The sequence below is a fragment of the Accipiter gentilis genome, chromosome 5 (genome assembly GCF_929443795.1).
Source record: "Accipiter gentilis chromosome 5, bAccGen1.1, whole genome shotgun sequence".
Taxonomy (NCBI): domain Eukaryota; kingdom Metazoa; phylum Chordata; class Aves; order Accipitriformes; family Accipitridae; genus Astur; species Astur gentilis.
In genome coordinates, this window is record NC_064884.1 from 46,919,404 (window position 1) to 46,946,157 (window position 26,754).

The window sequence follows — 26,754 nt, forward strand, 5'->3', positions numbered from 1 at the left end:
GCAGGTGGGATGCTTCCTGCAAGGCGAAGGTCACAGCAAGCCAGCTCCCTGCCTGCCGCTGTTTGCCCACGTGTTTGCGAGTGCTGCCTGGACTCTGGCCGTGTGCTGACGCAGGTGAGACCAGATGTGCTTCCATGCTGGCAGTGACCCAGCTCGCTGCCCGCTGCCTGTCCCCAGACGTTGCAGCAGGCTGGGAACTTTCTGGATGAAACATTGGCACCATGTGCAGCACGTTACGTTACAGCACCCGTGTGCGCTGCGCCTCTTGCAGCTGCATCTGGTGCCTCGGAATTGCAGGGACACCATGTCCCGGAGCCAGCCGCTGCAGGCACACAGCTCCTGGGCTGCCAGCTGATCCTGGGCTCATTGCACACAGACCCCAGTGCAGAAATAAAGCACCCCCAGCCTGGCCCCATTCCTCCCCTGGAAAAGCCACCCTGGTCAGTTTGCAATGCACATTGCTGGCTAGCAGGGCTGCCAGCGTGCCTGCCCAGTGCAAGGGATGAGCAAGAGACTGGCATGGCGCTCCCAGAACCAACGGCCAAACCAGCCAGGGTGCAAAAATCCAGGTGCCATTGGCAGCGCTTCATGTGCGCTCCTGCGCTGCTCCAGCCCTCACTGTACTGGGAAGGAAGAGGTGGCTGCTCCCGTCCCGTTTCCCAGCCTCTCCCTGCTGCGGCCCCAGTTTTCCTGCAGTGACCCTTTCCAAGGGGACTGGAGCATGCTAGTCCCCATCCCCCAACACCTTTTGCCCCCATTTTCTGCTATGAAATCTCTCAGGGAGAATTTATTGCTGACTGTTTCAAAACATTTTCAATGCAGAAGCCAAGTCTGTTGCATTCCTTCACGCTGGCCAAAGCCACTCTCTGTTAAGGACCCTAGAATGAGCTGTTGGGGAATTTGTTTTGCAAGATTAATTCCATTTCTGTGCAAACTTCTGCTTTGTTGGGGTTTTTTTGTAGGTTGGGAGCTCAGTCTGGAGCCTGGAGCAGCTGCGTCCGTCTCCCCTGGCCTCAGCGAGCCCGGGAAGGACAGGGAGGAGCAGCCTCAGGCAGGGATGCGCCTGCGGCCGGGGCTGATCCTGCAGCATTTGCACAGTTTCTCTCTCGGGCACTCAACTTTCCTCTCTTTCACGTGAATTTCCAGTTCACTGACGGCAGGTGGGAAATTTTTGCCCAGCAGGACCGGCGTGAGCCCCTAGTGCTGCCTCCCCGCTCCGTGCATAGCCCTGGCCACCCTGGAACTCCCCTGGCCCCGCTCCCCAGCACAGTGAGGCTGCTCTGGCTGCGCTCTGTCCCTGGGAACAGGGTTGGATCAGGCCAGCCTGGGCCAAGGATGCTGAGAGCAGGGTCAGGCTTTGGCTGTGCCCGCGTTTCCCTTTGCCCAGGAGCGTCAGCCCTGGTGTGAAGCGAGGATGCCGGGAGGGATCCCAGCTGCTGCCACCCAACAGGCAGGTCCTTGAGGCCAAGGACAAGCTGCCTGCAGAGCACAGGCATCACTGGTCTGCAACTGCAGATCTGCTCTGGCAGTCCCAGCCTTGCGAGGCAGACTGAGGCAGAGCTCTAATCATCCAACTGCCTTCAGAGCACAGGCATTTGCGAATATGGTCCCTTTTCCTCGGCCTGGCAGCTCCAAGAGTGGTCTGTGCCTGTATCCCAGGGAGGAAGGTTTGCTGTGTTCGCCTGTTAGATCCTGTGGCTCCCCAAACGTTGTGCAGGCAAGAGCACAGGATGCTGCACAGAGCCCCCTCTTTGCAGGCAGGACTCCGCACTGGACACAACCTCTGCCGGCTCTGCACCAGCAAACGGCACATGGGCAGTTCAAGGATCTTGACCTGAACTTTCTCGAGGAGATAAGTGATGCATTTTCACTGGCTGCTAATCATTAACACCTCGTTGCCTGTTCCCCCATGAAAGGGCAGCTGCCTGTTTTGCTGCAGCAGGCTCTGGCTGGGCAAGTCGCTCCACTGCCATGGGGCTGTATGTCTGTGTGTCAGGAGCCATGATGGCCGGCCAGAGCTGGGGAAAGAGGTTTCTCCTGCCAGGCTGACCCTGTGTCCTCAGGCTCCTGGAAATAGCTCTCCATGTTACTCATTCACCGTTACCTCCTGGGGACGAACAGGAGGATAAAGCTGCGGTGCCGGCACTGCTGCCAGCAACAGCGTGGTGTGGCTGGGGTGGGGAAAGGCCACAGGCAGGGACCTGGCACCGGCTGGATGAGTGGTGTGTTCGGCTCTGTCCCGCAGCTGGGGTCTGACAGGGCAGTGTTGTGCAGGAGGGGGTTAAACCAGGGGAGCTGTGCTGGGAGGAATGCCTTCTCTTACTGGGAATGTCATTTGCAAAGGTCCTTTAACCCCACACCAGAGATCAGAAAAACATCGATGGCAGCCAGGAGCTCCCCAAGCCTCGCTGTCTGAGGCTGCAGGGAGCTCCAGAAATTACTTGGAAAGTTTTCCATTATGCAGAGTCCTCATTAAATCAGCCTGGCAAACACCATGGCAGAGAGGTGTTTTTTCATCAGCTGGAGGTTTCAGCTGATGAGGGGGTGGTGGACAGCCTGCCTCCCACGCCATGCATGACCCAGTCCATGCTCCTGGGCATCTCTGCGATGCTCCAGTGGTGCTTGGGCAGAGGGATAGAAGAAACATCACAGTTTGGGGCTATGGCAGCTCTGCAGTGCTGTTCGTGCAGAGTGTTGGTGCTTGAATCTCCTCTCTCATAACAGAGCAAACACAGGTTCGGTAGGAGCAGCTGAACTGTTGTGTTGGGCAGCAGGAAGAGCAGGGGCTGCAGGATCCCCCCCCCGAGTGGACCGTGCGGGGAAGGGTTAAGGTGCTGGTGCCAGAGCACCCCACAGTCCACACACCCTCGCCCTCGAAGTCTGTTTTTCCCTTTTACGTAAGTTGTTCCAAACATGTTTGTAACAACCCCCCGGTGATGCACCTTTGGCAAAAGTGGTTTGGGGTCCAAAGATCAGTGCTGGGACAAGCGACCTGCCCGCAGCAAACAAGAGCCCACAGAGTATAAAACCCCAGCGGCACAGTGGAGCGTGGGACAGCCTGAGCTGCGCTGAAGGGCAGTGGCTGCAGAGGAAGATGGAGGCTGGCATGAACCTCCTGCACGACATGGGCATCCAGGCAACGCACTGGCTGCAGGAACATTTCCAGGGCTCCCAGGACTGGTTCCTCTTCATCTCCTTTGCTGCCGACCTCAGGAACACTTTCTTCGTCCTCTTCCCTATCTGGTTCCACTTCAGCAAGTCAGTAGGCATCAGGCTCATCTGGGTGGCCGTGATCGGTGACTGGCTCAACCTCGTCTTCAAGTGGTGAGTGGCCCTGCGCCACGGCTCCCTCTGGGCATGTTGGCACAGCTGGACTGATGCAGGCCAGATGTGCACTCTCAACCTTGGCACTGGTGTAAAACAAAGACCAGAGTTTGGCCCCTAGGTTGCCAGTGGTAACAGTCACTCCTTCCTGAACCGTGCAGCAGCGGGTCTCCCCACTTCCCAGAAGCCAGGCAGAGAGATGGACCCTCCTGCAAACAGACCCCTTTGCTGTCAGCTGGGGCTGCAGTTCTCCGTGGGGGCTGCATGGAGCCCCTCACCACGGGAGGCCGCTGGGATGGCCTTGGCACGGCCCTGATATGTGGGATCAGGGCTTGGTGCTCCCCTGATCTTTTAGGCAAGCATTTCCCATGGATAAGCCAGGACACTGATATCCCCTTCCTTTCCATGGCTGATAACACTGATGCAAAGTCATGGTAGGGAGCATGTGAGGAACCCAGCCACTGCTCCAGGCATGAGATGGCCTTGTCAGCAGTGTCAATTGTACCATGAGGCCGATCCACACTGGCATCACGGCCCTGCAGCGTTTAGTGTCAGCTGGTAGCCATGGGTGCCGTCCCTGTGGGTGGTGGGCTGTGGTACCAGTGGCTGCAGGGGCAGTGAACCAGCGCAGTGCCATCCCTGCCACTGCATTTCAGCGTCCCAAGGTTTTGGGGCTGCATGCACCCACGTGCGTGGCCTGTGCCCCACATCCCTGCAGCAGGACCCAGCAGCATGGTAGGGGGTTTGTGCTGTCTGCCCCGCAACTCGAATAACCTGGGATGCTCACGCTGCCTGCACGTGTGACAGGGGCGGGTGGCCTCTGCCTCTGATGCCACCATGAGACAGTTGCTCTTGGCCTGAAAAAGACTTAGAGGGAGCAGACACCGCTCCTCTTTCTCAGCATGTTGACTTGCTCCCAGGAAGTTCTTGGTCTTTCCCTTCAGGGGCCAGGGATGGGGATACGGACAGGCAGTGTCGGCTGTTGGGATCAAGCGACCAACTGGATGCTGTGTCTGTCAGGATGCCCTGGATGGCTCATGGGTCCTTTGCCTCTTCCAGCTCCTGGGCCAGAGCAGAAACCGCAGTGGTGCCCACCTGCTCTAGTGCCCAGGACTCCTAGAGCCCCTGTTCTCCTTTCTTTTCAGGATCCTCTTTGGGGAGAGACCATACTGGTGGGTCCACGAGACGGACTATTACAGCAACACCTCCGCCCCAGAGATCCAGCAGTTTCCACTCACCTGCGAGACCGGCCCTGGTAGGGACCCCCAGCCCTGGCAGAGGCAGCAGGCGCTTGCCCGGGGGACCTGCACACACAGCTCCCCACTCTGGGTCTCGGTCCCCGCAGGGAGGAGGGTGCTGCCATGGCTGGGGCCACAGCTGGCAGCCCACCAGCGGCATGTACCCCTAGCTAGCTCTTGAGAGAGGGCTGTTATCGCTGAGCCACAGCATTGGCCCCCACCTCAGTCCCTGGGGACGCCGGCTGTGCCTGCAGCAGGTGGAGGCAGGGCAGCCCCTGCACGGAGCAGACCTTGACCCTCGGCACAGACGTGGCGGTTCAGCACAAACCCCTGCCTGTGCTCGGCCACAGCCTTGGCCCTTGCCGGGGCTATGCTCTGCCCTTCAGCCCCAAATGTGGGCAGCCGCTCCATGGGGAAGGGGGTTTGCCTGATTCCAGAGCAGGTCTGTCTGTACTTTGTCTGGGGGTTTCTACCAAAGCCAGGGAAGGGCTTCAGGTGTTCCTGGCGCACTCAGCACAAGCCATCGGGAATGGTCAGTGCCCTCTGCCCAGTCTTGCCTGGCAGATGGGCTGCGGAGCCAGAGCCATGCTCCCACACTGCCCCTTCTGTGCTGTCTCCTGCTCCAGCCTTGCCTGCACCTAGGGACGGAACTGGGCGCCTGCCATAGAGGTGGCACCACAGCTGCTGGGGACAGGTGCTGGGTGCAGTGCCACCCAGTGCCGCAGCCCCTGGAGCCTGGGCTGCTGCCTGGGAGCCCCCCAGGCACGAGGGCACAGCCTGCTCTGAAGGGGAGTCTGACCTGGGTCTCTCTTCTTGCCCAGGGAGCCCCTCCGGCCATGCCATGGGCGCAGCAGGTGTGTACTATGTCATGGTGACAGCCCTCCTCTCCACTGCCATGGGGAAGAAGCAGCTGAGGACGCTCAAATACTGGTAAGCTGTTTGCCAAAATCACCTGTGCTGGACAGAGGGTGCTCCAGAGCAGACAGGCTTGCAGCTGAGCCCATTGAGGCATAAGGCTGTGGGCAGACAGCCGGGCCATGGCACCCCAGGCAGGGTGTGCACCACGACGTGCTCCGTGGGCAGCCAGGCACTGCTCAGGGTGCGACCGCAGCACTCCGGGCAGCGAGAGCTGGCCCTGGCACTGATGTGGCCACCTGCCCCTTGCAGGGTGCTGTGGATGGTGCTTTGGACAGGGTTCTGGGCAGTTCAGGTCTGCGTCTGCCTGTCCCGAGTCTTCATTGCTGCCCACTTCCCCCATCAGGTTATTGCGGGGGTCATTTCAGGTGAGTGCATCATACCCCCAGTCCCCTTCCCCACAGCACTGCCGTGCTGGTCCGCAGCACCGGCCAGGAAGAGTGCACAGCCTGACAGATGGGGGGGGGGGTTGTGACAGAAAGCTGTATCAGTGGCTCTGCAGTTACTGCCCTCATCGTCACGGGCAGGATGCCCACCAGGGCATGCCTTTGTCCCTATCCCATTTGAGGCATGAGTCCCGGGCAGGCAGGGCGCTGCCAGCCACTGCTGGCTTCTGGGGGACAGCAAACGTGGCCCAAAGGCACAGGCAGGGCAGGCCTGGGGTGTGGAAGGGTTGTCACTGGGCAACAGAGCGGAATCAGTTGTCTGTGAGCAACAGGACACAGTGGTGGCCGTCGGGGCAGTCAGCACTACATGGGAGCAAATGGGTAGCCCCCAGCACATGTCCCCCGCCAGAGCACCCAGGGCTGCGGGATCTGCTCAGCTCCACTGCCCTGAGGCAGGCAATCACTCACTGATCAGCACCGCCTCCTCTCCTGCTTCATTACTGGCAGGGATGGCTGTGGCCAAGACTTTCCAGCACGTCCACTGCATCTACCATGCCAGCCTCCGCCGGTACCTGGGCATCACCTTCTTCCTCTTCAGCTTTGCCCTGGGCTTCTACCTCCTGCTGCGGGTGCTTGGCGTGGACCTGCTCTGGACGCTGGAGAGGGCGCGGAGGTGGTGCGCCCACCCCGAGTGGGTCCACATCGACACCACCCCCTTCGCCAGCCTCCTCCGTAACCTGGGCATCCTCTTCGGGCTGGGGCTGGCCCTCAACTCCCACATGTACCTGGAGAGCTGCCGGGGGAAGCAGGGCCAGCAGCTGCCCTTCCGTCTGGGCTGCATCATCACCTCCCTCCTCGTCCTACACCTCTTCGACGCCTTCAAGCCTCCCTCCCACATGCAGCTGCTCTTCTACGTCCTCTCCTTCTGCAAGAGCGCAGCTGTGCCGCTGGCCACTGTCAGCCTCATCCCCTACTGCATCTCCCAGCTCCGGGCCACTCAGGACAAGAAGGCTGTCTAGGGGCGTCCCTGCAGGTAATGGTGTGTCTGGGCAGGCGGCCCCCCCAGCTCTGGGCTTGGGGGCAGTCACTGGACCACGGGTGCACCCCAGCCACAGTTTGCTCCCCGCTAAATCTGCACAGACTGACTCCACACTGGGAGCAGACTGTGAAGGCCGGGCTGGCCGTGCTGCCAGATGGCTCCCGTGACGTGGACCCACAATGCTGGTCATGCTGTAAGGTCGGGTGGTCTGTGGCCAGCCGATGGCACAGAGAGCCCTGTGCTCCCAGGGCTCTCCTGCCGCACTTCCCACATCCACGGGTGGGGTTCATCAGCCGGGGACCCAGTGGCAGCAGAGGGAAGACCCTGCGGTCCCCTGCAGCTCATGGGGATGCACCACCTCCATGCTGCAGGGCTGGGGACGGCAGCACTGGAAGCAGGGTGCTCACCTGTGGGTGCTCGGGGTCTGCTGGCGAGGCAGCTCTGTTACAGCAATGGGCAGACACTGTGATTTGGAGGTAAAGCACCGGCTTGCGGAAGCCCCACCCCAGTCCTGAGGTGTTCAGTATTCACTGCTGGGTGAAGTGGTACGGTGTACACATCTGCATATGTGTGTACACATACATAATGCATAGCTATATACACATATATATGCGGGTGTATCTGTAAACGAGGTATTTTATTAAACCTGAAGGTGTGTTTAGCTGGTGAGTTTGGACATCTCGCTGGCCAGTGAGGCGGGATGGGGGATTGGCTCCCACGTGCAGGGACTGCAGCGGAGGCTGCTGGTGGTGTTGAAGGAAGGACATCTCCCACGGGGTCCTGCTCCTGCCATCACCTGCAAGGCACGGGCATACCACTGGGAAAGGCAGTGCCAGGCTCCCCCAGTCCTCTTCACCTTTCACCCTTAGGTGCAGTTGGACATGGCCAGCACAGTGCAGGGGGACGAGCTGCTTTTTGCACTGTTTATCCAGGGTTTCTGGGTGCACCTTGTGCCAGGAACGGGGACACACTCGCGTCACCTCACTGGTTACAGAAACAAGCACGGCTTTGAGACCAACCAGCTCGGCTGGGGCTGTGCTGAGCCCCCAGGCTGCGGGGACAGAGCTGCCATTTGGCTGCTGGCTGCATTGCGGGGTCAGGGCCCAGCGGTCAGTGCTGGCTTGGTCTCCCAGCACTGCTCGCCTGAACGCTGGGTCTGCCCGGGGTGCAGGAAGCGGCTGCGTCAACATGGGGTCAAGCTGCTTCGCTGCTGCCGGCTCGGCGGGCACGTCCCTGCCTTGGCGCCATGCTCGTTAGCAGGAAGCCGGCTGTGGGCTCGCCCTGCTGACTTCAAAGCCGTACAGGCTGTACAGCCTGCCAATTAACTCAGTTAGTAAACATCCTCTCTCAGTCTAAGATATAGTTTAAAATAGATACGAAGGTACAGATACTTTCTTCCTGCCAGATTCTACATGTGCATGTGCAGTATCTCCCCCAAAACATCAGTTCCTGCAGCATTTACCCCATACCCAGCTATAAGCATCAGCAGTGTTCTCTGCTGTGGTGCATCTGAGAAATGCCATCTCCCCTGCCCAGATCTTGCAATGCCTTCGGGAGACGGTGTCCAGCAGAGCCATGGTAATGTCCCTTGTCTTGCTGTGGTTTGGATGGCCTTTACCACATGTGGCAGCAGAGTGTGAGGCTTTGCAGCCTTTCCCAGCCATCTGAAGGGAGCCATCCTGCTGCCAAAACACTGAGAGCCATCAGGTGAGAGAGCACCTCCCTTCTGACCAAACTGCACATCAGCAGAACTCCATGCTAAAACCCATCCACACTAGAATGCCTTCCACGGCAAAGTTTGCTGTAAAGCTTGCTCAGTACAGAGCTCAGCCGTGGACCTAATTATTTGTAGAAAGTTTACCTAGATGCACACACAGGTGTGCACACACACACAGACACCTCCCCCCCCCCCCCCCCCCCAAGTTTCCTCCAGCTGGGGAGTGGGCAGGCTTGGCCTAGTGGTTATTCCAACCAGGAAGGATCAGGATGGGGCAGCCAGACCCCACGGAGGCGAGCACAGGAGGCTCCTCTCTGGGAGCCTGTTGTGTGCAGTGGGAACAAGGGCTGCTGGTCCCCCCTGCAGCAGAGTCCCGACAGGCGGTGATGGGTGCCGCAGTCGTGACCCTGCGCCTGCTGCTGCTGCTCACCAACAGCTCAACAGCTGGCAAAGGTCTCTCGGCTGAATGGTACCTGCATCACCTGTGTACGGAAACCCTGTGTGCTGGGGCTGCTGCTATCCTCTGTGTTCATGATAGATAAACCTCCTTAGGATAGAGGTTTCTTTTCTTCTATTTCTCGGTTTATTACCAACATCTGGACCAAACCTGTCATGCCATTTCCAGCAAGAAGGGGAAAAAAAATTCCCAAATTACCTGCTGTGCTTTTTCACACCGTGACTCCACAGCGCCCTTTAGTTTCTGCAGCTGAGATTGCAACAGCTCCCGGACCCACCCTGGCAGAAAAGGCAAGCTGAAGAACAGTGGGGAGTAACTCTGCCTGATCCCAAGGGAGTTTACATCTGCATTAGCAGGAGAAACTGCTGATGTTCAAAAATGGACCAGTAACAACTGCGCCCCAACAAGCGAAAGGACTGATACATCTGTGGGGCACCCATTCCCCCTTCCAGCTGCTCTCTGCTCCAGCTGATTCCAGACTGTATCCTTTGGTGTGCTTGATCAAGCCTGAGGAAAGCTTGCCACTATCCAGGCCGAGATGTCAGGTGGGGAACAGCTTCCTTTTGCTAAGCATTCATGATGATACTCACTCGTAAATGAGTTTGGATGCTGGAGACTCCCAAACTTGGGTACTGTTCTTGTGATGGGACAGCGAGAGGAGGACAGGAACCGACAGAGCTACAGAGGGATGGGACATAAGAGTGGGGATGACTGTGACCTTGCTCTTCTCTTTGAGAGCTGCCCTGCTGGAGGACAGCTCAGGGCTCAGTTCCTCTGCCATTACCCCACAGCAAAGTCCAGGTGTAGGAGTGCTGTAGTGGACCCTGAAGACGCCATCCTGGTAGTAGCGAAGACAAGGCACTACCAGCACAGCCTGGTGCTAATGTACCCATGCACAGAAAGCTGCTGTCTTTACTTAGGGGACTCCAGAAACAGCTGCTGTTCCAAAGGCGAATGCTCAGGAGCTCTAGGCATGAGCTTGGACAATGTCACATTTTGCAGACTAGCACAGAAAGCAGCATGAGTCAGCTGTATGCCAAGACCCAATCTATCATTGACAGTCGTAACCGTACAACCTAGCCGGCCTTGTTCAGAATAATGCTCGGGCCAGACGACTGCTTTTCTGTAGAGTTCTTTCTTATCATGTAAAAGAGCCAAACAAGATACTATTGCAGAGGCAGGGGAAAGGCCACTGATGGGCAGAAGAGAATGGTAATGAAAGCTCAAGATTGTGGCAACAGAAGCGAAGGAAGTGTTCAGGCACACACCTACAAGAAATGCCCAATGTACAGCTCAGACAAATGACTTTAATATGGTTTTCCATCTGCCTGCAAAACAAAGCACTAGGTGGCTGCTTCTATCTGCCTTTAATTCTCATATACAAAGAGTCAGCATGTGTGTGTTAACATTGTTCTGCCAGGCCAACTACAAATGGATGAAATTCCCTTTTGCAGTAACGTAGTTGATGCTACCGCAGCGGAGCTTTGGGACTGCAGCAATGAAGCCAGTGTTCCCTGACAGCTGGTCCCATCAATGTCACAGCTGGGTCAATAGCAATTGCTACCCAAGGGAACCACCAAGTCCAGAGGTCAGCAGCAGCCCTGCATGTTGGCCAGCAGTGAGGGCCCCTGGCGATGGCATTAGCACACCTTCAGACCTCCAGCATCTACAGATTTCTGAGTAGCCAGGAAAAAAGGTCAGGTCTTTTTTTTTTTAAAAAGGGCTCATAGAGACTTGTCCTTTGGTGCCCCCTCCTTTCCTTGCTCACAGGCTTGAGAACAGCATCTTGTCTTCTTGCCTCCCCATTCTACCTCAGGCAGCCATAACTGGTGACCAGCTTAGTTTGGTCTTTTAAGGGGGATTTACTGATCTGAGCATCCTTCCAATTCCTGCCACATTTCATTCCTTCTCCTCCCTACAAAATTTCAGCAGCAAAAGCTTGATTCATTTTCTCTGCACTTGTTGGCAAACATCATACTCAAACCCTCTGCTTCTTACCAGTATTCCGATTTTTTAAAATGCATCCAGCTTATTATAAATAAATATGCTCACAAATCAATTACTTCTCAGCAACTGGTACAAAGTAAAAAGCCACAGTGTACTGCAAATAGGAGGGGCCCTCTCTTGGTTTTAGGAAGCCTACAAAATGGTTAAATAATGACTACTTTTAGAATGTGTACCATTCGCCTGGGGAAATGAAAGAACCCTTGCAGCAAAGTGTGGACAGCAGATCCCCTCCCCCAACTTTGCAAGAGCACCAAATCAGCTCACACAGAGCATATGCACACCAGCTGTTGTTTTTATGTCTTTATTCTCTGGAAGAGAAGTTAGTGGAGCTTATGCAAAGCAGGGAAGACAACCCTACTTTGAGCATTGTTTCTTATGCTTCAGGGCTTTGACGGCTGATGAATTCCTGAAGCAGAGCTTGAACTTCTCCTCGCTGACTCATCTTGGTTGCCTTGCCCTGAAAGCGGCCTCGCTTCCCAGCTCCTTTGCCTCCCAGCAGCTCTGCCACCCTGCAGTAACAACAGTACAGGCTGAAGGCCACTTACTTGCAGAGAAGAGAGTGACCTGGCATAACCTGGTCTAGTGGAAGGTGCCCCTTGGCAGGAGGGTTGGAAGTAGGTGATCTTTAAGCTCACTTCCAACCCAAACCATTTTATGATTCTATGAATGTGCTCCAGAGAGCAAACAAGGATCCATGCCCTAATTGTACTGCTCAGCTGCTTAGTCTGCAACATTAGAATTCTTACTAATTTTAAAGAAACCATATAACGTGTTACCTGGGACCTAAATTCTCAACTGCTTCAACAGGTCCAGCTAGAAGAAAGAGTCCTGCTTCTTTTTCATCTCCCACAGTCAGGAACAGCAGGGTATCCTGTGGACAGAGAGATGGACCTTGTTCCAGAATAACCAGTGCCTTCTTTGTCTGGGAAGAGGACAGAGACGCTGGCCACAGGACCCATCCAAGCATGCAAACAATTCAGAAGTTTTTGTGCGTTACCGAGACAGAGACTCAATTTCAAGAAAGTAAAAGGGAGAGGGGCTTTTGAACCTTTTACGCTCAACCATATATTGGGGGGGACAGAATGGGTACTGGGGTATCCTAAGTTAAAAGGATATGGTTGGCAGTTGCACTAGATGATTGTTGTAGGTCTCTTCCAACTGAAATAGTCTATTCTATTCTGTTCTAAAACAGCTGATGAGGTTCTGTACAGCTCTTTGAGGGACAGGCTCTTCTACAGTGCTCTGAATTTTCACTGTTGTATTTCTTGACTGTTGAGGTTTCTCCTGCAGACTGAGGCTGCTGGGGACAATAACCTCATGTAACTTTTAAAAGGAAACAGACCTGTACCTTGTGACTATGGTACAAACAGAAGCTGAGCCCTGCCTGTGCTACAGCCTGAATGAAGAAGCCAGTGGCGTCAGGTTAGTCTTCATCAGTGACTCACCTCTGATCCAATCTCATTAGCGATGATATTCATAAATTCAGAGTCACCCTCTTTCCTGTATGAATGGGTAAAAACAACACTTCATAAAGAAGCAAAAATCCCCTCTAGAGTCCAAAACATCAATCAGAAACCAAAAGCCTGATCAGGCCTGGGGTTTTGGCCTCTTGTTGTGAGGATGCAGATTAGGGTTTTTCTATATATATAAACCGCCATTGTGCATTCCTGTGGACATATTAGAAATTACTTAAGTGTTTAAGAAATAGAGCTCCTTAGTTTTATTTGAAAATATCAAGGGTAGAGAGAAATCAGATAGACACAGTTATTCCTTAGCTATAAAACCAGAAGAATTCAGTGACTGAATTACTAACTCATCCCTTTAATTACACAACGTTCCAGCAAGGTGAGACAGTTTAATATTCTATTCACCTTGTTTATATTCTTCCTTGAGAAACAAGCCTGAACAGGTGTCAGAGAGATGCAACTGCCATAAAATGTGTAAGATACCATTTTGCCCTTTTCCCTGAACTCCCACATACCTGTGTAACATGAACAGCTGACTTTGAACTGGTTTGCTCTTGAAGTCCCGGGCTATCAAAACAGCAATGTCTCTAAGCAGGTTCAAGTTATTCTGAAAGAAAAGCAAATAAATTGTACTGCAGATGGAGAAGTCAGTGTGAACACTGAGTTGTGTTCCCAGAGATGGGAGCAGTTTTCATAATATTGACAAAAACTGATGTCTACGATTCAATTCCCAGTTATCATGACTAAAGCGCCAGTCTACAGGAAACAGCCACCATCTGCTTTTCTCAGCCATCCTCATACCTTCTGAAGCAGTTTCACAGAACTCTGCAGTCTCTTCACAGCCTCTATGTGCTCACCCGGTCCATTTCTGAAAGAAAAAGGAGAATTTGGATCGCCACTCTGGAGGACAAAGAAAGGATTTCTTAAAGGAGCAAAAGCAAGAAGCATCATAAAAACCACCACGTAGATGTACCCCAAGTCTTATATGGTATTTGTCAGACGGAATAGTAAAGATGAAATGATCAAAGTGGAAAGGGTATTACTTGAGCAGTGACGTTAGAGCCTTCTCAGTACTATGACTTTGTTCGATTGACTTCAGCACTCTGTTTCCTGCCAGGAAAACCAAGTTGGTTTTGTTCTTTTTCCCTTTTTCTGTGCCAAGGAGTTTAATAACCTTAAAAAGAAAATCACCCTGGTCAGAAAAGAACTGTACTTTGCTTATACTCACACAGGTGGTCAGTCCCTACTAGACTATGCCTTGTTGTGCATATTGGCTCTCTGCCAGTGAAAATAAACCAATTAAAATCAGCCATAAGTTCAACATAAGCACACAAAAAAAGGATGGCAATACAGTGGAATTAATACAATTTGCTAGTCATGGGCTGCACTCTGCAGTGTATCTGGACGTCTCTGCTCAGATACAGACTCCAACAAACAACTGAAAAGACAGAAGCACTTAAAGGCAGCTCTAGAATTTTATCTTCACCTCTCTGCACAGAGCATTTCTCATTCATGACAAACACTCAAAAATATCAGAGCTTTAAGCAGAGGGAACAAACGGCTAGCAACCCAGCAATGCACTGCCAAACTGGCAATATACCATATGCCCTTTGCAGAGGCACTGGCAGTTCAGAAAATATCATCGCTACAGACAAGGGCTGAGTTCTATTACAAAGAAAGAAAGGAGCCTGACTGGACAAAGGCTGCCGACCTGTGTGAGGCCCTGTTGGGTCCCCTTCACCATCGGGACAATTTCCAGCAGACCCTGGATCTCAGGGACTGCTGCTGTGCTAGGTCTTAACGTGCAGAGCGAGGCTCCCAAAGGCAGCTCAGCTGCAGCCCCCCACCTGCAAGTCACTCAGGTTGGACACATGCGTCCCACAGCACATGTTGGAGTCTATGCCTTCGATGTCAACAACTCGCACTGGCCCCGCATGGTCATCTGGCAAACCACGGCTTCTCACCTAGCAAAAGAAGGACAGTGGCAAACAAGGTGACATTCATGACACAGTTATTTGATCCCACAGATATCATCAGTTCTCTCCACCACTCACTCTTTCAATTTCAGGGTCATCTGCAGCCAGTTCCCTCACCACCACAGGTACCCTCTCCCGGATTTTCTCATTCACACTCCTCTCCAGGGCCTCTATTTGTTCTGCTGTCATGGAGGGGGTGTCCAGCTCAATGACACTTCGCTGACGGCCCAGCTCCCTGCAGCGATGAAGAACATCCGCTGCTGTAGCTAAGACCAGCTGGAAGGTCCCTCTGTGCAGCCCTAAGTGCCAGCCCACTGCTGGGAACGTGACGACTGAAACAAAACATACTTCACTCCTCTCCCTGTTTTTTACAGATCACCAGATGCATACGCTTGGAGGAGGACAAGGCAGAGCAAATACTTTGCACAGCTTCTCTTCAGTTCAGTCATCTCTCCCAGGCCCTCCGAGCTCGAGTGAAATGTCCAAGGACAAACTGCTTTTGATTTATCAATGTTCAGCTCCTTGCGGCCCAGCACAGTGGCACAGGCCAAACAAGAAGCCTTTTTCCTGCTCACCATGAAGTAGTCTTGAATCCAAACATATGTTCTGCGATGGCAGTGATGAGATGCTGTCCTGGAAGAGAGGTGCAAGCAACAGCTTTGAGTGCCACCGGACATAGGAAAAGAGATTTTCAGTCAGACTGTATTTTTTCTGCTGACATTCCCCCTGACATTTGCAAATGCCCAGCCACGTGCACGGTGCTGTGGGGCTTATGCTACTGCTTAGGAGCAAACAGAAGAGTCAGCCATTGCCTCATGGGCCTTGGGACCCTGAGAGCACCACGGCGCGCTGAAGACTTTGAAGCAGGTTGAACTCTTCTTTCCAAACTTGTTCGCAGTGGGTTTGCTTCCAAGCCGAGAGCCCCAGGATGGACTGGGTGTGAGGAGCTGTCGGGCTTCCCCCATCCCCGACCAGGGTGGGGACAAGCTGGACACTGAGGGCCCCCCCCCGCTCCCCTCCCCGGGGCCCGGGTGAAGCCAGGCGAGGCCGCCCCCACACCGCGGTGTTACCGGACGCTCCTCGGTCGGGCCGGGGCACGGACCTGAATGCTGCTGCATGTGGTCGAAGCGGCGGTCCCAGTCCAGCGACAGCAGCACCTCGGCGCCCGGTTCCAGCGCCTCCTGCACGAAGTGGACGGCCTCGGGGCCCCGCCGGGTGACGCGCAGCACCGGCACATCGCCGATGAGGCCACGGTCGTCCGGCTGCGGACACGAGGGGAGTCAGCGCCGCCGACCCGGCCCCGGCCCCGGCCCCGGCCCCGCGCCGGCCCTTACCTGCCCGCCGCCCTCGGGGAAGAGGATGGTGTCCTCCAGCACCACCTGGAACCCGCGCACCGGCTCCCCGCCGCCCTCGGGCCGCAGCTCCGCCGCCCGGCACGACACCACCCTGGTGGCGAACTGCGACAAGAGGCGGCGGCGCCGTGAGGGCCGGCCCGCGCCTCGCCCGCCCCACGCCCCGCCCGCCCCGCCGCTACCTGCCGGGCCCAGCTGTCCCGCTGGCACTGGAACACCATGGCGGCGGCGGAGCGGGGGCCGGGACACGGGGCTGGTGGCGGCGACGGCGGCCGGGGAGGGACACGGGGGCTGGCGGCGACGGCGGCCGGGGAGGGACACGGGGGCTGGCGGCCGCCGTGCCGCAGGTGGGCGGGGCCTGCACGGTGACGCGAGGCGCGCGCTGCCGGTGCCGGCGGCGGCGGGGTAGGACGCGGCGGCGGCCCGAGTGGACAGCAGACGGCGGCGACAGCAGCTCACGTTTATTGCCCCGTGCCCCGCGCGGGTAACCGGCACGGGGAGACAGGACGGCTCCCGCCGCCCTGGGTCGGGGTCCGCTGCGCTCGGCGGGGAACCGGCCGGGTCGGCTCCGCTTCCTCGGAGAGCCCTGCCCGCGCTGCTCCTCGACGCGTGCTGCCGGCGCACCGGGAAGTCGTGTGCGGCCGCGGCTTCCCCGGGGGGCCTGGGCTTCAGAGGTCGTCCTGCGGGAGGGAGGAGCGAGGTGCCAGGGAAGGGGCCAGCCCCCGGCCGCAGCGGCCGGTACCAGCCGGGCAGCCCCCGGCAGCCCTGGGGAGCGTGTCCCCGGCGGGCCCCGGGGAGCGGGGACAGCTGGAGCGGCTGCCGGCGTCCCGGAGTGAGCGGAGGGCCAGAGGCTGGGCTCGGCGCGGTGCGCTGGGGACGGCTGCAGCGTGTAGCAGCGCCTGGGGGAAGCAGCTCGCAGGCAATACTTACATCCAGGTCGTCCATGGCCGGGGGGGGACCTTTGTCCGTCACCTTCTCCAGGAGCTGGATGGGAAAAAAACGGCTGCGGGAACTCCGAATCCCTAGATCCACCCCCATCCCAAGCACCCACCCCACACGCACCCCGGGACACTAAGGCCTGCAGCCCGGCTCACCTCTGCATACTGCTCCACCATGGCCCTCTCCACCTCCTCGTCCCCTTCCCAGTCTCGCCAGTTGTCAAAGTCCACAGAGAGCCAGGCTGGCTGTGGGCAGAGAGAGCATCGCCTGAGGGAGGGAGCAGCACGGAGGGGACCGGGCAGCCCTGTCCTCACGGCCCAGGCATTGCTCTGTGGGGTGAGCGCAGACTGCTCCTGCTCAGGCGAGGGGACTGGGCAGGCTGGGGCAGGGCAGGAAGGGGAGTGTGTCCCTTCATCTGCGGGTGCTGGTCCTGACTCCGCCTGTGTCAAGGGAAAGGGGTGCTGTGTCCTTCCTGGACGGCAGAGGTCCATGGACTGACAGTGACCGTGAGGTTGGGCTCTTTGGGAGCTCTGTGTTGGGATGCCCACGTGGGGCCCTCGGTGTCTGTCCTGGGGGCAGGTTGGTCCCCAGGAGCCATGAGGTGCTGTGTGGGGACAGCACACGTGCTGAGGCTGGTCCTGGCTGCCAGGGGCCACACACACCTTGATGTTCTCCTTGGTGATACGGGGCCAGGCCACTTTCTCCTTCCACTTCCTCATAAAACATGTGATGGAGCGGTCGGAGCGCTTCTCCCGTGAGTCCTGCCAAGAGATTGGGGGTGCCACATCTCAGTGTCTGCCAGAATCCTCTCTGTAATCCACTGCAGACACACACAGGATTAAAGCTCAGCCACGTTCAGGCTGTGGGGGACGGGGACACAGAACCACAGAGACACGTTGTTTCTGGTCCCAGGTAGCACTGCGAGTGCCTGGCCCAGGGTCAGGGCTCACAGGCTGGTGCTGACCCCACTCAGGCTCTTGGGAAAGGGGCAGGATTCAATGCTAAGTGGCGTTGCTCAAGACTGCACAGGCTGGATTTAATTCTGAGCCCGATGCAGGCTGTCAGAGAACAGTTTGCTGAGCAGAAGCCTCACCTTGGAGTTGACCCTGGCGTACAGGTTGATCTCGTTGTAGAACTCCACACCATCTGCATTTTTGCAACTGCCAAAACACCGTAACAGCCTGGCTTAGGAGAGGGCTGAGGCCACGCATGCCCCATCCCCCAGACCACCCCCAGTTCAGGGCCATGTCCCTGGTTGGCAGGGCAGCGGCAGCTCACCTGAACACCAGCCGCTGGTCCTCAATGATGACCTTAACATCCGTGCTGTCCTCGACACAGAACTCCAGGTAGACGTACCGTGGGCGGTCGTACCACAGCGTCTTTGCCGGTTGCCTTGGGAAAGAGCAGACCAGCAGGTTTTTCCGCGGTGCCCAGCAGCACTCCACAGGGACCGCGCGAGACACGGGGTGGGAATTGGGGCAAGGAAGGTGCCCCAAACATGTACCCTGCCTGGGCCGAGCTCCAGGGCTGGCAGCGAGAGCGAGGTGGGTGCAGGGCCCGGGTGGTGGGCACGCAGCTCTCCCCTCTCACCCTGCAGACGGCCCCTCGCCTCGGCAGCTACGGAGGCCCGGCAGGCCGGCCTGCCCTCGCTCTCCACTGCCATTGCTGGAGGGTCCCGGCCGGGGCTGCCCGGTGCTGCCTCAGGCTCCGGGACCTGGGCGCGTGCCCGAGACCCTGACCGGACACTGCCCCGGGGGCCGGGCGCCGCGCGGGGGTGCCGGGCGCTGCCCGGCCCGGCCCGTCCTGTCCGGCCCGACCGCGCTCACCTCGCCATGGCGGTGCCGGCCCCGCCCCGTGCTATTTCGGGCCGGGGGCGCGGCTGTCGGTGGGGCCGGGAGCGTGGAGCCAGGAGCGGGGGCCGGGAGCCGGGATCGGCCGGGCCGGACCTGGCGCGGCGCGGCCACCTCGCGGCCCAGTCACCGGCCCAGCGCCGCCCCGCGGTGGGCGCGCCCCGCGCCGGGCCACGCGCCCCGGGACCCCCGGGACCCCCGGGACCCCCGACCCCGCCGCAGCCGTCCCGCCAGGCCGCTAGGGGGCGCGCTGGCGCAGCGCAGGCCCCGCCCCGCTTCCGCCCCGCCCTCGCTAGGCCCCACCCCGCGCCGCGTCGCGGCGGCAAGATGGCGGCGGCGGCGTCGCGGCGCCGGTAGCGGCAGCCATGGAGGCGGAGGGCGGCCCGCTGGGCCCGGGGGAGCGCTGGGCGCCGGTGGGCGCCGTGTCGGCGGCGACGGAGGAGGACGACGACGAGGAGGAGGAGGCGGCGGCGGCGGCGGGCGGGTCGCCGCAGTCGGTGCCGCGGCTGCGGGCCGAGCGGCGGCGCCTGCACGGCGCGCTGCTGGCGCTGGCCTCGCACTTCGCCCAGGTGCAGTTCCGGCTGCGGCAGGTGGCGCGGGCCGGGCCGGCCGAGCAGCAGCGCCTGCTCCGCGACCTGGAGGACTTCGCCTTCCGCGGCTGCCCCGCGCCGCTGGCCCACGGCCTCGGCGACGCCCCGGTGAGTGCGCCCGCCGTGACCCCCTGCCGGGGCGGGGGGCCGCGGGCCGTGCCGAGCCGGCTCTGCGGCCCCGGTGCCGGCAGAGCGACGGCTTTTGCCGGGGCGAGGAGAATACCGCCTCCTCTCGGGCGGCGGCGTGGGGCGGTTTTCTGTTCCGAGCCCCCTGCGCCGGGGTCGGTACGTGCGTCTGGCGGGCTGGAGCCCGTTGGCGGGGACGTGCGGAGGGGGACCTCGGTGGCCGAGGCGAGCGGCGGCCACTGCGGCCACCTAATGCCGTGCCATCCAGAGGGACCGTACGCTCTGCTGCGGGTTGCGGCCGGCTCTGGGGAGAGACCAGGCCAGCAGGTTTGCACGAAGCTCAGTCACGGGAGTGCGTGGGTCCCTGACAGCTTGGAGCTGGCTGGCGTGGACGTGCGTTAAAGCCCTGCTTTGGGTGTCACTGCTCCACTCCCAGGCACGGCGGTGACTCAGAGGATCCTTTATACATACACGTTATTTGGCGACTTGCAACAGTGCTTCTGGATCCCAGCCTTGTGAGGCGGGACTTGGGTGCAGGAGGTCTGGAGAGGCTTTTCCTTCGTTAGATGAGGTGATGCGGCTGGTACCTCTCCTTGACGTTCAGGCACATCTTTCTCTCAGACTGGCAGGCAGTGTTCACTGGTTAAGTGTATGAACTGAGGGAAACACTCCTCATACCGTAATTCTGTTCTCTGGGGTTTGGCTATGACAATAAATCTTCAATTTTATTTACTGGTAACTTTTTTTCAGAGCGAGCGAGAGAAGCAGGAGCAAATTGAGGTCCAGAAGGAGAAGCAGAGAGAGCTGATCCTGCAGCTCAAGACACAGCTGGATGACCTGGAGACGTTTGCTTACCAAGAGGGCAGCTATGATTCTCTGCCACAGTCTGTGGTTATGGAAAGACAACGGGTAAGGCTCGCAAAGTCCTTCTGCCTGTACTTCTTAGCATTTGTGAGCCTCTTACCAACTGTAGGAGTTGGTCAGTCCTTAATTCCTCACCAGTGGCAGTAGTAGAGTATCAGTAGTTCATCTGCATGTGTAAACTTGTTGTCTTTTGCAGTTTTCTATGTGCAGCAAAGGTGGCCTGTCTCCAAGGCAATGAGTGGGTAAGGGAGTATTTCGAAGCTCATGGGCAGCAGCACCATATGGTGAGGTCATGCTACTAACTTGTGTTTTGCAGATGATTATAAATGAGTTGATAAGGAAGCTGGACATGGACTTGAGTGAAGATATTGCAACGCTCTCTCCAGAGGAATTGCGACAGCGTGTGGATGCTGCCATAGCACAGATTGTTAATCCAGCCAGGGTGAAGGAGCAGCTGGTGGAGCAACTTAAGACACAGATAAGGGACCTCGAAATGTTCATCAACTTCATTCAGGGTCAGTGCTGAGTTTTTAGATGAGCAGATTGAATTGCTTTGTAATTTCCTGACAAAAGTCATGAGGAGGGAGGTCACAGATGTCAGAGGATGCAGAAAGAGTTTCTGGGTCACAGGGAGGTGCAGATATCTCTGAACTGATGGTGGGGAGAACGAGAGACTGACAAAAATGGTGCAGAGAGGTCTAAGGTCTATTGACCTTAATATGTGACATGAAATTCTTGTTCTAGATGAAGTTGGAAGCTCTGGTAAGGCGGAAGACGGACACTGTGAATGTGCAGGCAAAAAAGATGGCGGTGGCTCCTACAAACCAAATACACGGCCTTCTGGAAATAGAGGTGCGCACTGCTTGGCTCAGAGCTTCTGGCACTGCTCTTGCTCTCTCTTAGTTGAGGTTCAGCAAGTGTGAACCAGCATCCAGTCGTGCTAAGCTGCTTTGCTTTTTTCCTGGCAGTTGGTTTCTGTGCTTTCCTGCTCCCACTGACAGAAGGCCGGTGTCCACTTACCTGCATGGGTTTGTTAGAGTAGTCACAGAACCTGAACCTGCGGCCTAGAGGGTGGGATTGGTCCTCAGCGGAGATCAGGAATAGAAGGGACTTCTGATACTTAGTGCAAAATGCAGACAGACTGAGCAGCCTTGTCTTGTACACACTGTTGGTCTTGGACTGTAATTAATGCTCTTTGAGTTCTTAGCTCTGCGAGCAGGTACAGTGAGCTGGATGGATCCAGTGTTCTTTATAATTTGAGACTTACCTACTTACCACATGAATTTATTGAAGCTAGAATAATATACTAGAGAAAATACTACACGACCTTTACCTCTTGTAATCTGAGGCATCTGCTGCTAGTCAGAGATAGAATACTGGCCCAGATGGATTTTGGGTCTTACTCTTGCAAATTGAATTTAGTAATGGCATTAGGAGTAAGCAGTGTATGTTAGCCTGCTGAGACAAGATGCTTCTTGAAATTAGGCAGTGATTTGATTCAGCAAAGGTTTTGGTATCTCCTAATTATCCATGTGATGTCGTCGTGTCTAAAGAATGATCTTTCCTCGCTGTGTATACACCCACTAGGAAAGCTGTTGTAGGATTTCTTCGTAAGATGACCTGATTGTCGAGAACAGGCCATGCAAATGTTTGCTTTTCTGGTTGGCTTCAGTGCTTTGAAACTAGAAAAAGTAGCATCAGTCTTGGTGACAAAAGCTACCGAGGAGGAGGAGGAGAGTCCTTGGCAGAGGGCGAGCAGACATTTGCTCTCCCTTTGTGTGTACGGAAGAGCAGAGCTGTTGATTCCTTAATGAAAGTATTTTTCTCTTTTCTAACCTGATCAGTGAACCCAGAAGATGCCAGAAAGATGCGAGAAACGGGCCTGCACCTCATGCGTCGCATGCTTGCTGTGCTACAAATATTTGCTGTGAGTCAGTTTGGTTGTGCTACTGGTCAGATTCCTCGCACCCTCTGGCAGAAGGACCAAGCCAACAAGGACTATTCCCCCTTAATTAAGAAACTGGAGTTGTCAGTAGAGCGGGTGAGGCAGCTAGCTGTGAAACACCAACAGGAAGACCACATTACCAGTTCCTCTGATCTGCAGGACATTCCCTTAGGAGGCAGAGATGAGCTGACGCTAGCTGTGCGGAAGGAGTTGACCATTGCTTTGCGAGACCTGATGGCTCACGGGCTCTATGCCTCCTCTCAAGGAATGAGCCTGGTATTGGCACCCATCGCGTGCTTGATTCCTGCGTTCACCTCATCACCGCAGACCATGCACCCCTGGGAGCTCTTTGTGAAGTATTATAACACTAAGAACGGACAAGCCTTTGTGGAATCCCCGGCTCGCAAGCTCTCCCAGTCCTTTGCCTTGCCTGTGACAGGAGGAATGGCCATTACCCCCAAACAGAGCCTGCTGACAGCGATTCACACTGTCCTCACAGAGCACGACCCCTTCAAGCGCAGTGCAGACTCTGAACTGAAAGCTCTGGTGTGTATGGCGCTAAACGAGCAGCGCCTGGTCTCCTGGGTAAATCTGATCTGCAAATCTGGAGCTCTGGTACAGTCCCACTACCAGCCATGGAGCTACATGGCCAACACTGGCTTTGAGAGTGCGCTGAACATTCTCAGTCGCCTGAGCAACTTGAAATTCAACCTCCCAGTTGACCTGGCTGTCCGGCAGCTGAAAAACATCAAAGATGCTTTTTGATGTATTTTTATTGTAGATCATCCACTTTCCACAAGTAGGCAGCTGTTGGGCTCAAGAAGCCTGGCTTTTTTAAGACCAAGTTTAGCTCTTTGAAATTGATATTTGCTTTTAGGGAAATCTTACAGTGTCTTGATGCTGGAAATCTGTGTCTTACAAGGCTGCCGCTGCAAAGCTGCTGGAGGTTGTGCGCTCTACAGCACCTCACCCTACCCCTTTTATGCAGCTCTGAAGAGCAAAACTGCTTTGCTGGTGAGCAGATGCCAGTGAGCATTCAGTGTGTGGGGCTGTCTGCCCCGAGTGTGGTAGAGGCCTGGCCATGGAGCCTGCAGGTGGGGGAAAGCCCCTTCGAAGGTGCAGCTTAGCTCCTGTGCCGTGTCCGCATGGTTATTTCTCAAAGTTTGTGCTCTAAACGATGCCCCTATGAGACACCTCTCACGGGAAGAGCGAGGCAGGCTGGCAGGTGTTTAGTTGCCTTGGGGGTCACCCAGTGGTGAGCAACTTGCCCTCCCCAGTGTGAATTATGAGAAAACTGGGGCAGATCTGCTGGGCCACGGGTGCAGGGGGCTGCGACCCTCTGGTGGCTCCCCAGTCCACAGAAGCGGCCCTGTTCTTCCAAGCTGCCGGGTGAGGGGCTGGCACCCACGCTGTTGTCCAGCAGTCCCCGAGCTCCTTTTTTGAAGGTTTTGTGCAATGGTCAGCACACCGGAGGCCCGGTGTTTTATAGGGGAGGCATTAAATGGCTTTAGCAAGTGTTTGTGTGTGGAGAACCCACCTGCAGTGACTGTGTCTTAATTTGCGTTCGTTGCTAGCCTTTGTGCTGTGGCTGCACTAGCTTGCTTGGTTTGCAATATTTATAATCGGACTTTAAATGATCCGCGGTTCCTGCTGGAATGGGGACTCACTCTCTGCTGGCTGCAGGGAAGGCCGCGCGGCCGGTGTGTCCCCGCGAGGGGGTCGGGGGGCGGCGGGGACCGGAGCGGACGGGACGGCACCGGCGGAGGGGGCGGACACCCGGCACCGCCGCCTGTTGCCTGGCAACGGTGGCGTCGCCCGGCGCATGCGCGGCCTTCTCGAAGGCGAAGCGGAAGTGACGCAGTGACACGAGGTGAGAGGTCGACGGCGCGGTCGCCGCTTTCTTTTCCGGTCTGGGAGCCATCGCGGCGGGAGCCTCGGTGAGTGCGGGGCTGGCCGCGGGATCGGCCTCCATCCGCGGGGGCGGCGGGCCGGGGGAGTGTCGGGGGCCCGGCTGTGACTGCCGCGCGCTGTCTTCGCAGAGATGGGGAAGTTCATGAAGCCGGGGAAGGTGGTGCTGGTGCTGGCCGGCCGCTACTCGGGGCGCAAGGCCGTCATCGTGAAGGTGAGCGCGGGGCCGTCCTGCAGAGCGGGCAAGAGGCCGGAGCGTTGCCGCTGCTCTCCGTTTCTGGAGGCGTCCGCACAAACCGGGAGCCGCTGCTGGGCTTTCGCGGCGGCGGCTGGCGCTCCGCGGTGCCATCGCCGGCTGCGGTCGGTGTGTTTCAGAACATCGACGATGGCACTTCCGACCGGCCGTACAGCCACGCTTTGGTGGCCGGCATCGACCGCTACCCGCGGAAGGTGACTGCCGCCATGGGGAAGAAGAAGATCGCAAAGAGGTCCAAGATCAAGTCCTTCGTGAAGGTTTACAACTACAACCACCTGATGCCCACCCGGTGAGTGGGGCCACAGGAGTGCCGCCAGTGGGGCTGCAGCCTGCTGCTGGCAGGGCCAGAGAAGTCTCGTCTGCTCTCAGTGATAATCGTTCTGCAGTGTTCTCCCCGCTGAACGCTGGAAGTCACTGAGATTCTTAATTAGCTGGCTGAACGAACGCGGGGCATGTGCTCTGCAAAAACGGGGACTTGGGGGGTGTGAAGCTGAGGGGAGATATTAGTGAATTTCTGAAATAAGGCACCTGGCTCTCATTTCAGCCACGCTTGCTTTCCTCTTGATGACAGGGTGTCAGTGGGTGAGCCTTTGAGACAGTCATAAGGGTCTGGGGTGCTGGTAGAGCTGGTGTGGCCCAGTGACATTTCTTCCCGTCCCCTTGGAGCTCCTGTTGGTGCAGGCTGCCAAATACAACATGCTGGATAGAGCTGCTCATCTCTTGGGAAGTGTGTAGCTGTTTCCTGTGTAGGCTGAATTAAATGTCATTGGATGCTGTGGTGGTTTGGTGATTTCCTGAACTGAGAAGACTTTAAGAGCTGTAGTCCCTTAACCTGGCACTAGTACATGCATTTGACTGGTTCGGGCTGCCTGCTATGCTTTCATCCCTGTGCTAGGTACCGTGACTCTTTTGAACCTTGCTGCTCTCTCGCCCAGGTATTCCGTTGATATTCCTCTGGACAAAACAGTGGTCAATAAGGACGTGTTCAGGGACCCTGCTCTAAAACGCAAAGCGAGACGTGAAGCCAAGGTGAAATTTGAGGAGAGGTGAGTTGGAAGCTCATCTGTTCAGTGGTGTGAGCACCCGTCCCTGGGGCGAGGACTTGGTATGGTTGTGCCACAGCCTGGGTGAGCCCCAGGTTGGGCCCTTCTGCCCCAACCTCCTTGAATACATTTTTGGTTGAGTACATTCCTCTTCACATTCTGTGTGTGTCTTGAAACAACTGTCTGTTCAGGGAGCTGGTGGGTTGAGATGGGGAATAGTTTACCCACAGCCGTAGACCCAGGCTGACATTTATGATGATGCTGCAGCCTCATGCCAGCACGAATGGGGCCTTTAGGGTGCCAGGTGACAGATCACTTGGCATCTCACTACCAGTTCATCGGCTGTCCATCACTGGGCATAGTGGGACAGGGCAACACTGAGGCTTTGCCCAGGAGTGTTCCAGGTTAAGACTCCTTTTCAGTTTTTTCTTCAGAAACTCCTTTAGTGGAAGGAGCTGCGCGGCCTCAGCGGGATGCAGGGTGTCTTGCAGGCAGTCCAAGGTGTTGGCTGTTAGAAAGCGCTCTGCCCGTGGTCATAGACAGTTCTCCAAGGGCATCTCCTAGTGACTGCCCCCCACGCAAGATGTCTAGTGGGACTGCCGTGTGCTGCCCTCTTATCTCTTGGGGTGGAAGCTGTTGTAGCGTGGGTGTCCTTCATGAGGTGGATTCATGAGAAAATCTGGAAGCTGGCGTTTCCTTCCCTTGGCAGTGTAAAGGTTTAGAGCGGGTCTAGCTCCAGCCCAGGCTGAAGAGACCAGGCAGATTACTCTGGGTAAGCCGGGCGCTGCATCCTGCCCATGTGGGAGGATACGGACAGCTCAGGTGCAGGTCTTGTGTTGCTACCCGCTGGTACGAAGTGTTAACTGTTGTGTTCCCCTTCTTTCAGATACAAGACGGGCAAGAATAAGTGGTTCTTCCAGAAGCTGCGGTTCTAAAGGTGTAACAAGGTTGCATCAATAAATGTTTATCAAAAACCATTTTGTTTTGTTGTATAAAAAAAGAGCATTGCTAGGCCTTTTTCTCTTTGGTGTGGACGCTCTTGCTCTGCGTGTCCATAAGAGCTGGGAAAGCCGTTGCAGCCTTCAGCCTTCAGAGCGTCTGTGGAGCATTGTAGGGCCCAAGCCGTGCCTCTGTGGGACCATTCTTGGGCACCCTCGTTCTTTCCCCTCCCTGCTGCCCATGGTGGTCTCCGTCATTCCAGCCCCTGCTGGAAACTGCTCATTCCCAAAACCCCAGTGGTCCCTGGGAGAGGGAAGGTGAATGGTTTGTCCTAGGTGCCTCCTGCTCTCCTCTCCAGCTGAGACATACAGCCAGGCAGCGGGTGACTTGTGTGGTGACTTGGCAGTGGCCATTCAA

The 26,754-nt window shown here is 56.7% G+C and overlaps 5 protein-coding genes across 11 annotated transcripts; 3 read left to right on the plus strand and 2 right to left on the minus strand.

Annotated features, from left to right (window-relative positions):
* The first annotated feature begins 3,024 nt into the window (after nt 1–3,024).
* Nucleotides 3,025–14,937, plus strand: G6PC1 (glucose-6-phosphatase catalytic subunit 1). 4 transcript variants are annotated; one of them, XR_007505964.1, is made up of 7 exons: nt 3,025–3,324; nt 4,470–4,579; nt 5,384–5,492; nt 5,730–5,845; nt 6,371–6,896; nt 9,245–10,772; nt 11,891–11,924. XR_007505964.1 is itself a non-coding variant. In XM_049799676.1 (6 exons), the coding sequence occupies exons 1-5, from the start codon at nt 3,095–3,097 to the stop codon at nt 6,880–6,882; spliced, it is 1,077 nt and encodes a 358-aa protein (XP_049655633.1). In that variant the 5' UTR covers nt 3,025–3,094; the 3' UTR covers nt 6,883–6,896; nt 14,900–14,937. The 4 variants fall into 4 exon arrangements, 3 of the variants coding, with proteins under 3 accessions (XP_049655633.1, XP_049655634.1, XP_049655632.1); XM_049799676.1 differs by lacking the exons at nt 9,245–10,772; nt 11,891–11,924 and adding an exon at nt 14,900–14,937; XM_049799677.1 differs by lacking the exon at nt 9,245–10,772 and having other exon boundaries at nt 11,891–11,909.
* Nucleotides 10,779–16,209, minus strand: AARSD1 (alanyl-tRNA synthetase domain containing 1). Its single transcript, XM_049799674.1, has 12 exons — nt 16,060–16,209; nt 15,860–15,982; nt 15,628–15,787; nt 15,101–15,158; nt 14,604–14,760; nt 14,397–14,513; nt 13,593–13,723; nt 13,351–13,417; nt 13,065–13,156; nt 12,529–12,583; nt 11,860–11,954; nt 10,779–11,592 (listed from the first exon to the last, which is right to left on the minus strand). The coding sequence occupies exons 1-12, from the start codon at nt 16,096–16,098 to the stop codon at nt 11,457–11,459; spliced, it is 1,230 nt and encodes a 409-aa protein (XP_049655631.1). The 5' UTR covers nt 16,099–16,209; the 3' UTR covers nt 10,779–11,456.
* A 207-nt stretch (nt 16,210–16,416) lies between these two features.
* PTGES3L (prostaglandin E synthase 3 like) lies at nt 16,417–18,847 on the minus strand. Of its 4 annotated transcripts, XM_049799681.1 has the most exons (7): nt 18,643–18,805; nt 18,095–18,208; nt 17,910–17,976; nt 17,479–17,577; nt 16,972–17,061; nt 16,808–16,861; nt 16,438–16,557 (listed from the first exon to the last, which is right to left on the minus strand). In XM_049799681.1, exons 1-7 carry the CDS (start codon nt 18,648–18,650, stop codon nt 16,546–16,548), a joined length of 444 nt encoding a protein of 147 aa, XP_049655638.1. In that variant the 5' UTR covers nt 18,651–18,805; the 3' UTR covers nt 16,438–16,545. The 4 variants fall into 4 exon arrangements, with proteins under 4 accessions (XP_049655636.1, XP_049655638.1, XP_049655637.1 ...); XM_049799679.1 differs by having other exon boundaries at nt 16,417–16,557; nt 16,972–17,577; nt 18,643–18,838; XM_049799680.1 differs by lacking the exons at nt 16,438–16,557; nt 16,808–16,861 and having other exon boundaries at nt 16,871–17,061; nt 18,643–18,818.
* A 121-nt stretch (nt 18,848–18,968) lies between these two features.
* Nucleotides 18,969–23,723, plus strand: RUNDC1 (RUN domain containing 1). The gene is made up of 5 exons (XM_049799672.1): nt 18,969–19,364; nt 20,133–20,291; nt 20,563–20,761; nt 20,991–21,098; nt 22,091–23,723. The coding sequence occupies exons 1-5, from the start codon at nt 19,032–19,034 to the stop codon at nt 22,954–22,956; spliced, it is 1,665 nt and encodes a 554-aa protein (XP_049655629.1). The 5' UTR covers nt 18,969–19,031; the 3' UTR covers nt 22,957–23,723.
* Nucleotides 23,724–24,009: 286 nt separating this feature from the next.
* Nucleotides 24,010–26,375, plus strand: RPL27 (ribosomal protein L27). Its single transcript, XM_049799683.1, has 5 exons — nt 24,010–24,128; nt 24,231–24,313; nt 24,475–24,644; nt 25,291–25,401; nt 26,285–26,375. Exons 2-5 carry the CDS (start codon nt 24,233–24,235, stop codon nt 26,331–26,333), a joined length of 411 nt encoding a protein of 136 aa, XP_049655640.1. The 5' UTR covers nt 24,010–24,128; nt 24,231–24,232; the 3' UTR covers nt 26,334–26,375.
* Nucleotides 26,376–26,754: the final 379 nt, after the last annotated feature.

Coding starts and splice junctions, on each gene's coding strand:
- G6PC1 (XM_049799676.1), top strand. CDS start 3,095: ATGGAGGCTGGCATGAACCTCCTGCACGACATGGGCATCCAGGCAACG. Junction 3,325..4,469: donor CTCAACCTCGTCTTCAAGTG/GTGAGTGGCCCT, acceptor CTTTCTTTTCAG/GATCCTCTTTGGGGAGAGAC. Junction 5,493..5,729: donor CTGAGGACGCTCAAATACTG/GTAAGCTGTTTG, acceptor TGCCCCTTGCAG/GGTGCTGTGGATGGTGCTTT.
- AARSD1 (XM_049799674.1), bottom strand. CDS start 16,098: ATGGTGTTCCAGTGCCAGCGGGACAGCTGGGCCCGGCAG. Junction 13,157..13,350: donor CTGTGAAACTGCTTCAGAAG/GTATGAGGATGG, acceptor CTTTTCTTTCAG/AATAACTTGAACCTGCTTAG. Junction 11,593..11,859: donor GTTGAGAATTTAGGTCCCAG/GTAACACGTTAT, acceptor TTGTTACTGCAG/GGTGGCAGAGCTGCTGGGAG.
- PTGES3L (XM_049799678.1), bottom strand. Junction 17,977..18,094: donor GACCAGCGGCTGGTGTTCAG/GTGAGCTGCCGC, acceptor GTGTTTTGGCAG/TTGCAAAAATGCAGATGGTG. Junction 17,578..17,909: donor ACGCCAGGGTCAACTCCAAG/GTGAGGCTTCTG, acceptor ATCTCTTGGCAG/GACTCACGGGAGAAGCGCTC.
- RUNDC1 (XM_049799672.1), top strand. CDS start 19,032: ATGGAGGCGGAGGGCGGCCCGCTGGGCCCGGGGGAGCGCTGGGCGCCG. Junction 19,365..20,132: donor ACGGCCTCGGCGACGCCCCG/GTGAGTGCGCCC, acceptor ACTTTTTTTCAG/AGCGAGCGAGAGAAGCAGGA. Junction 20,292..20,562: donor TGGTTATGGAAAGACAACGG/GTAAGGCTCGCA, acceptor TGTGTTTTGCAG/ATGATTATAAATGAGTTGAT.
- RPL27 (XM_049799683.1), top strand. CDS start 24,233: ATGGGGAAGTTCATGAAGCCGGGGAAGGTGGTGCTGGTGCTGGCCGGC. Junction 24,314..24,474: donor GCAAGGCCGTCATCGTGAAG/GTGAGCGCGGGG, acceptor GGTGTGTTTCAG/AACATCGACGATGGCACTTC. Junction 25,402..26,284: donor AAGGTGAAATTTGAGGAGAG/GTGAGTTGGAAG, acceptor CCCTTCTTTCAG/ATACAAGACGGGCAAGAATA.